Source organism: Egretta garzetta, unplaced genomic scaffold, assembly GCF_000687185.1.
Source record: "Egretta garzetta isolate BGI_Z169 unplaced genomic scaffold, ASM68718v1 scaffold204, whole genome shotgun sequence".
NCBI classification, from domain to species: Eukaryota; Metazoa; Chordata; class Aves; order Pelecaniformes; family Ardeidae; genus Egretta; species Egretta garzetta.
The window spans coordinates 3,112,803-3,124,574 of NW_009259424.1; the positions used below are offsets into that span (position 1 = coordinate 3,112,803).

At 41.2% G+C, this 11,772-nt stretch overlaps 1 protein-coding gene across 1 annotated transcript in view; it reads right to left on the reverse strand.

Annotated features, from left to right (window-relative positions):
* ARID5B (AT-rich interaction domain 5B) overlaps positions 1 to 11,772 on the reverse strand; it is a 106,673-nt gene that overhangs the window by 67,426 nt on the left and 27,475 nt on the right. The window contains exon 2 of the mRNA XM_009637007.2: positions 3,886 to 4,116. Within this exon, the coding sequence (XP_009635302.1) occupies positions 3,886 to 4,116 (231 nt within the window). The remainder of the gene's footprint in view (positions 1 to 3,885; positions 4,117 to 11,772) is intronic.

The window sequence follows — 11,772 nt, forward strand, 5'->3', positions numbered from 1 at the left end:
CCACCGGGGGGGCCCGGGGTGGGCTCGCGGCTGCCGCTGCTGCCTGGCTTTAGCCCGAGGTGTCCCCAGCTCAGTGCCACCTGCAAGCCTGCACGGGCTGGCGGCACCAACAGGCAGGGCTTGAGCCTTTATGAGTCAGTTTGACCATGGACAACTCCACTCCAGCCTCCTGTGCAGGTTCAAAAACTCAGATTTCTTGTTCCTAGCCAGAAACATGAGCATTTCATTATCTACCCGGACTGTTCCGTGCTGGTGAGGACCTCTAATTGCTCTTATTTCAGGAGGGGAAGAGGTACAGTCTGACTGTGGTCATACCCATGAACTCTGGCTATCAAGACATCCAAGCACAGCTTCTGTCTTCTGCTTTGTGAACAGCAGCAAGCTTTTGAGTCTGTTTGCATTCTGGAGGGGAACCCTCCAAGGCAGTTAGATTAACTAACCAGTAGTTATATCAACAAGAATGGGAGCGGGAGGCTTCCCACTCACAGCAGTCTTTCCTCTGTAAATGGAGAGCAAGTCCTTCCCTGGCAGGCTGCAAAGAAATAGATGGAAATGTTTGAGCCTTCCAGCCGCAGAGGCAATTCCTCAGCAGCCTGTGCGCTTCTCCAGGCCCTCCTCGGCGGGACGTTGTGGCACACTGAACCAAGTCAGAGGAGAAGCAGAAAAGGACTTTGCCAGAAAATCTTGTCCTGACTATTCCTGCCCAAACCACTTGGGCACGTGCCACAAAGCAGTGCATGGGCAGGATGGATGCAGGCACAGGTAGCCACAGCGCTGAAGCCGGAGGGGAAGCTTACCGCAGCCTAACCCCTACAGCAGCTCTGTGGAGTGGAGAGGCCATCCACGTAGGACCGCCTGAAGCATCAAAGCACCTCTTCCAGCCACATCTGCAGGAGCTGACAGACAGCATCTACATACATTTTCTACTTAAAAAAACTCCCACACCAAACCCTCATTATTTATTGTCAACAAAACTTAATTTTTCTTCCTCATCTCCTGCTTTATTTGTTTTTTGTTAACCCCCACAGAATGGGGAAGTAGATGGGGAGGATGAGAAGGAGTTACAGCTGAACAAAATGTTTTTGTTAAAAATGCATAATAAAAGTAGAGAGAATACTTCCTGGAAAAAACATTTTTCTCTATTAAAACCGCCTGACAACGACAACAGCTTACACGCTGTGGTGAACGGGGCTCTTTGTAAAGGTGTTTCTGGTGTCTCACTTGTGACATGCCGTATCTGTCGTACAGTACTCCAACACGTGGAGAACATGTAACACCTTCCCCAAGAGCAGTGTTTCTGAAGAAGACCTGGCATCTGTATCAGAGGCCAGCACTTCTCACACAAAGACATTAGTAGACCGTATTTCCCAAATTTTGTACTCACTTTAGAGTTTGGAGAATTTCAGATGATGGGGAAATACACATGTTCCTATCTTGTTCCTTCTGGCACACCTCTTTCATTTGCAAGGTAAGAAATAGCCAAACCCTTCAAATTAAATGTATCTGGATGTCCTTCTAGACACCTTCTAAGAATTTTAGTCACATTACTGTAATCTGGTCTCCCCTCAGATTTGCCGGATAAATACCAGTGCCTTAGAGTAATCCATTTATCTACTGTACCACCCTGCCTCTGTTTAGCTTTAGCAGTCATCACTTTCCACATGTGACATCAATCTACATGATACCAATGTAAACTGTTTGTATAACGAAGTGTTGTACATTTTATTGTCCTGCCAGCAAAGAAAAGGATAAAATAGCACTTTGTCTATTGCCTTCAACAAAGGTAATATAATTGACATCATACATTTTGCAATACAGAAATGGAACCATACATTGGCCAGTTTTTTCCTCCTAGCACAGCAGGGCTTGCAAATTTTACCACATCATTATTTTTATAAGAAATACTTTTTAAGAGTAGTATTTTTTTTGTTTTTATAGGCATTTTAAAAAATCTGCTTCTTAAACCAAATTAAATTTTAAATACACATTATTAATTTCTACGGCTAAGATTTCTGTGGCTCAGGTTTGATAATGAGATAATTGCCTCGCAAAGGTCAAGAGAATGACATAAGTTAGCTTTCAGAGACGGAACAAAGCACTTGCTGTGGTTCACTAAGTGTAGTTTCTGCATCACTCCACATCTCTTTGATTCATCTATTACTAATATTCCATGATACGCTTACATTATGGATCCAACTATTTCAACAAACCTGTAATCAAGGAATGACCCTGAATAAAATACTCCACAGAAAGCAGATGGTACGCTCATCAAACGCCTTCAAGCCTAAAATAACCTTTCCCATATAAGAAGGATAGTCAATTAAAACTGAACTTTATATTCTGAACTGGAGCTCAGAGTAAATAAAAATCAGGATGATACTATTGTGTTATTGGACCAAACTTCCAGGGCATTTCATTCATTTTTTTCACCACCCCCACCCCCTAAGAGCAACCAACACTTTTATTCATAGTTCTTTCAAAGCCTGTGATGTTTTGTGTGAGTGTGAGCGGACTTGACAGTTTGGGCCCAATCCTGCAAAAGCTTGACATCACAAAATTAAAACTATTCACAGCGTAATGTGCTGCAGCGATAACACCACGTGAGGAAGGATCTCTCCTGCCTGTCCAGAGACGATTGGCAGAGCAGCAGAGGAGCAGTCCTGCACTACCTCGCAAAATGCCCCAATGCCACCAGTTGGGTTGGGTTAGGATTTCTCTGCCAACACAACAAGGCCTGGACTGGGCACCAACCTCAAAGCCAGCGTGCTAGAGCTGGGAGAATCATCTCCCCCTTTTCCCTATCACAGGCATTGTTGAAACCCACCCCTCTCACTCCCATTATCATATGTTAAATGCATAATCAGAAATTCTCTCTCTGAGAGACCACAAGAACCTCCTTGCAGCGATGCAGGGATCTCGCACAGCAAAGGTGTACCCACTGCTATGCAAACAGACTTTGCTAGCGCTAGCTGCGGTGCTTATCCATCTGGTGATATGGGTAATAAAACTTAATTCTCACAGCATAGGTACACTGCTAAAGAAATTACGCTGGACACATTACTGGAGTTACCCTGGGTGCGTACACAATATACATTCTGCCACATATTCAGCAGCACATCCGCTGCCTTTGGGTTGATCTGACACCCCCCCCCTCCCCCCAAAAAAAGGTGTGAAATCACCTGGCAGCTATCAGGAGTCAAATCTTGCAGCCCTCTCTCCCAGCTCTAAGGGGCTGCATATTCCTCCAGAGCTGCAGAGTATTCTCTACACCCTTTGAATTAAGAGGTCACCTCTCAGAAGTGCCTCTGCACTTGTAAAATCAAGCTCCTAGCACTGGCAAAGCCCCCACTGGAAAATCCCACGTTCCAGGAAGGCCAGAAACACACCAGCTACAGCTGACACTTGTTCAGGGCCCTGGGAGCATACACGTTGTTGATGAGTGCTCTGCAACAGCAATGAGTTGCACAGGGAGTCTCTCCTATTTTGCATTTGTTAACACATTGCACCAACAATGACTTAAAAAAAACCCAACAAGTTTTGTAAACCTTCTAGAAAGACATATAGGCTATAGGCGAATGGTTAAGGTAGATACATTCCAAATCCAGACAGGGGATCCTTTCACTCATACCAAGTAACTGTGCTACACGCTCTACCTGTGTAACATTATCTTTGATCGTGAGAAGTTGCAATACGGAGACCACTAGTGGCTAGAAGCCTTCGGTCTCACAGAGGAAACAGAACATTTGGTACTTAACATTTCAAACGTAAATAGCATTGGTTCATTTCAAAGAATTCACATATTCCCCTTGGAAATCAGTGGACACTTAAAAAGAAGAAAAATGTCTTTACTTGTGAGAAAAAGAAAATAGCTGTAATGTGACTTACCAAACTCATCACATATACTTTCATTTTCTATTAGAGTAGGATGATCAAATGTATCCCGACAGTAGAATATTTGAGGGTTCTTGCTTGTTACTGCAATGCCTCCCAGGGCTAAAACAAACTGGTCTGTTAGTATTGAGGAAGGCTTGTCCTGAATGCGCTTTAACATGGAACGGTATCGACAGTACTGTGGGTAGCTGAGAATTAGCAGGTTTGAATCTTCATCATCCTCACCTGGAAGAAGAAAAAAAAATAATAGTACTCTTAGTATGTCAGAAAAGTATAAAAGAGGGGCTGTTAACTCAAGCATCTCAGAAAACCCAAGGCCCACTGGTTCAGTCTTTTCTCTAGCCCTATTTTTTATAGCACAGTGGTTTTTGAAAGAAAGGTTAAAAATAGAAGTTTAAAAAAAGTTTATTGAAACAGCTTCTTTTCTGGCTTTCTGTTCAGTTCTCCAACGCTTACCCAGAAGAACTCTACCTGGATGAGTAAGAAAACACTGCTCTGCAGAAGTTGGCCAACAGCCTGAATCAAAGTGCTCTCCACAGTTTGCCAACTTGGCTGCTTTGATAGAAATATTATCTGTCATTTTTACTCAGCTCCCTCTACAGCCTTACTGAAGTCATGTTTACACCAGCTAACATATTTTAAAACTAATAATAATAATATACAAGCCCCAGAGTATACAGTATCAGAGTACCTGATACTGGCAACTACCAAAGGGCCCCTGGGCCAGGGAGGTGGGCTGATCTGACCTGGTCATTGATGCTAAGCTACCCCAACAGGTGGAAATAACTTCCCTCACATTAACTGCAAATGCAGCAGGACTCAATAAAACACCTACGGAGCACAACGAGCAAATGAATTTCCAAACAGCTCATGCTGTCGAAATGTGGGCTCAAAATACAAAGCAATCTAGAGCTCAGACCTTTCCATTCCCCCAGATTTTGGATGATATTAAGCAGAAAGGCAGCAGATTTTGAAATATCACAATCAAATTTCATCATATGATAACCAGCAGGAAACCTAGCAGCAAAAAAAACCCAAAAACAACCAGAGACACAAACATGAGAAATTATTCATTTGCAGGTATGCAGCCAGTACTTAACAGCACTTCTTTTTATGCTCATTTATCTCTTCAGGTGGGGTAACTGAACATGGCTTTCCATGCATGCCAATGAAGACAAAAGCAAGAGTATGCAGTTTACGTGTTCTGCTGTACTCTTGATTACTGAATAACTCAGTTATTTCTTCTGTCAGAGACAAAAGGTCTACTATTTAATCCCATTACCAATACTGAAATCATCTTTCTTACCCTTAAAGTAAAAATCACTTCAGATATTGAAAGAAATGTCAGATCAGTTCTCCCCAACTAAATACGATGGCACAACTCATCTTGATTCGCATGAGGCAATGGAAATGTTGACACATAAAAGGCTAAATTTTAAGAAGTCTCTAGAAGCAGATATATCACCTAGAATGTCATCACTGCAGACGAATGCAATGCTGCAGAGAAAAATCAACACGGCAGACGGACTTGGGAAGTACTGGTTTTTTGCAAGCACAGCTCCTGAAAGCCATCACTTTTAAAAACTCCGAACTTTCCCCACTACACTGACGTAGGTGGGGAGATCAAACAATTTGTGTAAAAAAAAAAAAAAAAAAAAGACTAATACATTTTGGTAAACAGCATTTACATTATTTTTCTAAGAAAATAACATTTATGGCCCTAAAATCTCTTTTGGTCAATCAGGATGTGGTCATGCTTTCCTTTGTTTTCAACAAGCAAGTATCCCATAAGCCTACACAACAGCACGCCTGAACCAATTGCTCCTGGGAATAAGGCTCTCTCTTCTTTATTAAGAAACTCTAAAAATCAGATCAGGAAAACTGTTCTAGGAATTAACAAGCACATGATCCATCCTTTAGCTCCTTCGAGAGTTTCATGTACGCCTGCCTGACAGTTATTACTACTTTATACCTTTGTGTAGATAGTGGTGAGCTGAATCTGTTGATCTGACAGCACTTTTCTTATGCCAGGATGTGGTCAGCTTTTTAAACAGGGTGTATATAAATGTATGTCCCATGTGCCTTTGTAGTAAACCATTAGTTTCTAGACAAACGTGCTGTAAGTCCCTGCGCAGAATTACACAAACTTTCTACCCCTGACAACTGACGACTTAACACAAACCCCTGGCATAAATTAAAATCAAGTCATTTTTTACAGGATCACTTTTACACATGCTTGTGCAACTCCAGTGAGCACTTTATGATGCATTTGTTTCCTTTCTTTATTCACTCCAGGTTCAATAGACAAATCTAAGAATGAACAAAGGCTGAATAAACTGAAGATTTGTTTAGTGAAAGACAAACAAGAGTGTTCCTGGAACAAAGACTTTTTTCTCAACCACGCCCACATGAGAAAAGAGAAATCAAAGTAGACCAATCCCTAATAAAATGCAAGCCCAAAGAAGAAGTATTTTCCTTCTAGCAAAATCTAACACGCGCCATTTAATGGTGGGCTTAGTGTATATTGCTGAGTATTTTTGATAAATATGATCAGAAAGAGTTTACTTTTAGGAAGAAGAGAGATCAAAATGTGGATTGCATTCCTTTAAAATTAAGAAAAAACAATGTAAATTCTAAAAACATTTAACTGAGATCTGAGAAAACTGAGATGCTGCATTTCTGAATCTCATTTTAGCTTCAACAGAGACGTGGTAAAAGATAATACCTACAGTCTGCTGTTTGTAAGGCTCAACTGAAATTACTCTAATCCCATGCTTAAATCATAATTGTGTGTTTTAATAACCCCTTCCAATGTCAATTTTTCATTTATTTCTATATTTCGGGGCTGAAAACGGAGAAACTGTAATTAGGAGGCAAGGTTCCACCCCTGCCTTCTGAGTGCTGCCTATATGTGCAGAGATGTAATCCAACAGTTCCCTTTGTGAGGGGTAAAGAGCGCTGGGATTTGGCACAGCCTGGCATTTATGTTGGATTACATGTTCTTCAAGTTGTCTTTGTAAGTAAGAGATGCATGAAATGCCAAACACAATGAATCTATGCAAGAACTGACTTTTCAAATCAGCACAACCATTTTTAATATGTAACGCAAGACAATTAAAAGCCCCAAAAGAAAAAAAAAAAAAAAAAAAAAGCCTGCTAAAAGCACGAATTCCTAACAAATCCATCTAGAGCCAGAACTATTTACAGAGAGAGCAGAGAAATACAAAACTGTAACTGGCTTTTTGTTTGCTTGTTTCGGAAACATCAGCCTATAATGTTATTGCTAACCGCCATAATGTACTCTCAACATCAGTAAGCATTTTTTTCTTTAAAAAGACCTTCACACCAGGATTTTATAGAGCTTGATGGAAAAACTATGCATGTTCCTTCCTGTACCTAATTACCTCAACTGCAAAAGCTGCCAAGTATTTTGCCCTTTAGTTCTTTTAATCGTATTAGTGCAAATGCATTTGGATGCCAACAGAAACAAACATTTAAAGATTTTTGCTTAAAAGATTCCAAATATGTACGGGGCTGGTGCTAGGAAAGCACACTCTACTTCTTCCCAGAAAGCACAGAGTTATTTCTGTGGAAGAAATATGAATTTGTGCCTCTTGTAAGACTAAATGTCTAGTTTCGACCCGATTTAAGTAAAATAATGTCAATATGAACTGCTCTCACAATGATTTATGCTACCTTCTGTTACTTTATTACATTAGACATTCCTTTCTCTAAGCTTTATACTTTTCGCCGTGCTCCTAGCAACCACATAAAGGCTGAGCACCAACTTTACGCGCCTGGCACCCTTCCAGGCTCGACTGTTATTGATAATTATATTGAAGTTTCAATTTAATTGCTACTCTGTTGTGACACAGAATATTTTTTGTAATTAGGCATTTCCCATTTTCTGTCCATTCATTTTTTGTATTACTGAAAATGATTTTTTTTCCCCCAGAAAACATAAGCAGAACAATGATACAGATAAGGGTATGTACATCTGTTACTATCATTACCAACACGGTAATGTGAAGGGAAGAAAAAAAAAATGTAAAGGAAAAAAAAATTGTGAATATAATTTCTCGGAAGGTAATTTTCTTTTCAGTTTAAGTGCTCTTATTCTTCTTACAGTTACTCAATGATTTCCTGTTCTAATTACAAGACATTATACAGAAAGTCATTTTTAAAAAGGAAATGTACTAGAGCAGGAGGCTAAATAGCGTCACTCGCTTGCTACGGTTTGAAATTCCAAACTTTTGCATCTCTTTTATCAATTCTCTGCTCTACCTTTGTGCAATATATTCTATCACAAATCTACCATCTCTTCCGAGGCAGTTAACACAAATGTACACATCAAAGAGGAAAACACACTTGCAGTTAAACTGCAGGCAAAAGAAAAAAAAAAAGAAAAAAACCCCATTTTTTTCCTCCTCACTGTAGCTGGTAAATTGGAAGCAAGCCAAGCCTAGGAGTGGAAAATATTAAAAAGTAAAAAAAAAAAAAGAAAGCTTGATTAAAAAGCGAGAGAAGAGATATTCAGTTCTAAATCGAAATGAATAAGCCACAAACTATTTCATAAAAACATACTGTGACGTAAATTACACATCAGTATTGCACTGTTGTGGTTATTTTGAGAAATGGCTTGTACTGTAAGTCAGCTGGTAAAACCCCACCCTTAATGATTTTGTAATTCTCCATACAGCAATCAACTGGAGCAGTCATGAAATTGCCAAGAAGGAAAACAGACAGAGCTGTAGAGAGTTTGTAATAAAAAGATAATGTACTTTTAACATAACAGAAGTAGAAGATTGGTTTTATTAACTAAAAAAACTACTTAAAAGGTCCCAGGCTTGCCATTTGTTTTGATAAATGTTAACACAGATCTTCGTAAGATAAGCAATGTAAGTATCAGGGGAACCAGATAAAATGGGACAATGCTTTGGTGTGTGGGTAGCAAATTGAGCAAGGGAGTTATTTGGAATATAGAGTGAAAATGAAGGAAGCTACAGGGCTCTGGCCATCAGCTCCTCTCCTGTACGGTGCCCTCACTACTTTGCCTTCTTTCATTACCCACAGTTACCAAGGGGCTCTCCCAGAGGATGCACATATCATAATGAGTTTATCATTGCTTGGATGCATGGCTTTGACCATACCATCAATATGTAGCAGATACCAGATACAGAGGTAATGGAGGATGCACCTGGATGTCCAGAGGGACTAGGAATGGCAAGGGTTAGCTGTGCTGAATGAACACAGCTGCGCCTCTCAACATGGGATGTCTCTCGACCATTGCAGGGCAGTGTTGAGGAGTCACTGCCCTCCCAAGACCAGTCCTTAGCAACCCACTGGAGCACGCACAATGGGACTCATTTCCTCTAATAATGCAGTTTTAGTCTACGATAGTTGTGTAGTCAGAGAGATCTTCCAACCTGCTGTTCTGCAAGACATGGATCAGCTCACTCTCTGGAGTTACTACTCCCTCATCAATGACAACTAGCGTAGTCTAGAGGCTTAACTTGCAGATCAGATTGAGCGAGTGAAATGAATCCCACCTAAGTGGCAACAGTCTGCCCTATGCCAAAGCGACGGTCCAAATGCATGCTAAAAAATCCCCTCCCAACAGATACACCTGCCACCAAGATAAAAAGGGTTGATCTCATCTGTGCAATGGACTTTGGCTCTTCTAGCTCTTAAGACAGGATCCAGTTCTCCTTCCCCTGTTCTACTCCTTTGACTAGGACTTTCTGCAACACAGGCATGAGAACACAGGTGTAGATGAGACGAAGATGTGCATAGCCGACCCTTCAAAACCAACGAGTGCAGGTCAGACAGGCTCTGCACGTCTCAAAGCTGCCTGTTCTAACAGCATCCCGAGGGGGCATAGCACAGATTTCCAGCAGACAGAAACGAACTTACTACACAATTACCTAAAAACCCTGATTCCCTCAAAGAGTCAAAGAGCAACAGAAACAGCAGAACAATGAAAGAGTAACCAGAAGGAGGAAGAAGAAACTGGGTCTTTATGACCTAAAAACCTTTAAGACGAATCTTGCAATGAAAACACCTTCCCATATCACCATCCAGTCATAACCTGCCAAATACCTCCAAATCATCGCCCAGATAACTGCAGCTGGCCAAGAAGCAATGCCAATCATCACCTACATCTCTCGGTACTCCTATGAGAGAAAGGATGGCTCTCCCGATGAATTAACCTTCAGTGGAGAACTATGGCCTACTCCTTACTTGACCACTTCACACATCAAATCCTCACGGCAGACACAAGGCTAAGAAGCCCAGTAGGAATCCACGTCCCTTTGCACCAGGCTGCTGTGAGCTAGGAGCAACAGTTGAGGAGTTCAGGTAGCTGCACCATCGTCATGGAACTACTCCTGCAGGCTCTAGCACACCAGTCCACCCTCTCTCCAGTGATTAGGGAAGACTTACCAAACACAGCTCTTCCCATCCACCTTGCCTTTTTGTACCCACTGTCTTTGTTCGCTCTACTAATGCCACTTGGTGTGCCTTGGCTGGTTAATTAATCACAAGCCCTAAAAATATTAATCTAAGAATCATATTTCTCTCACAAATAAATGCAAATACAGTAATGATTTAACCCCATGAGATGGGACAGGAAATCTGTGTTTTTGGGTTGAAATAAATTTGGGTAAATTATTGACACAACAGGGATACCGCTTTGTTGGCAGGACGCATGCTACTCATCCTTGCTTTGAGAACTCCCCTCTATTTGAATGCTAATGCAATCAAGAACAAAGGCAACGTGTTGCAGGATACTGAACACAGTGATTACATTTATATTTACCAGATAATGATGATGTTAACAAGTTGCTTGTAATTCTTACGTGGACGTTTGCCTGCCTGATTTTGCTTTTAAATTGATCAAAAGGCAAAAGCCATTTCTGCCAAAATGCAGAATAAAACGTGCAGCCTTTCTGCATGTATCTGATATTTCTTCCCTTGTAAGGAGGAGACAGAGCTAATTCTCATAATTTTGTGCCACTTCCCCAGCCCTCCGTTTTCTGTCACAGCGCCAGCATAGCATCAGCCATTCAGAGAATTCCTAAGATTAGTTTAACATTTGAAAGAAAGAGAATACTTACAAATCTACTGGAGATTGAAACTACTGTTCAACCCAACAGCAATATAGTCATAAAAAAAAAAAAAAAAGAGAAAAGACAGCACCATCTAATGCGTACTTAAAGCGCATGGCTGAAGAACATTTTATAGTCGGTGATTTGGATCCGAGTTGTTCTCCTACTTAACGGGGACAAAACAGAGTATGTTGATCGATGACTGACAGAAGGTCCATATAACCAAATCTTCCATAAATATTATCTCATTAAATCACTCTGAATTCGAATCATAAATCCAATTTTTGAGGACGACGAAAGAAAGTTAATACTGAAAAAGTTTCCAATCGGGCATTCAACATCCTTTTTCATACCCTAATCCAATATTCAGCTCCTCATAACTGCAGCTCCTACCCTGGGCTCCCAGGATCCTCCTGCGCCTTAGGAAGCGGGTTTATGAGGTGTTTCTAGACTCAAAAGAAGAGTGACTGACAATCGTCATTTCCAGCTTTTATATAACCCTTCCATCCACAGGCCTCAAACTGCTTTATGGAGATGAGTAAAAATTATTATCCCCATTACACAGAGAGGGAAACTGAGACAGAGAGAGCTTAAAGGATTTATTCTACAGCATCAAGCAACTTAGAGAGCAAGGGAGAGAGCAAACAGCCCAGGCAGAAATCCTTGTTGGTGGGGATTTCTGGGTAAGTCAGAGTTTCCTAAGTTTCCTCAACAGGGAAGCGGCCGCCTGCAGCCGCCCCAGCCAGCCTGCCCGCCTCCACCAGAGACAGGGGAT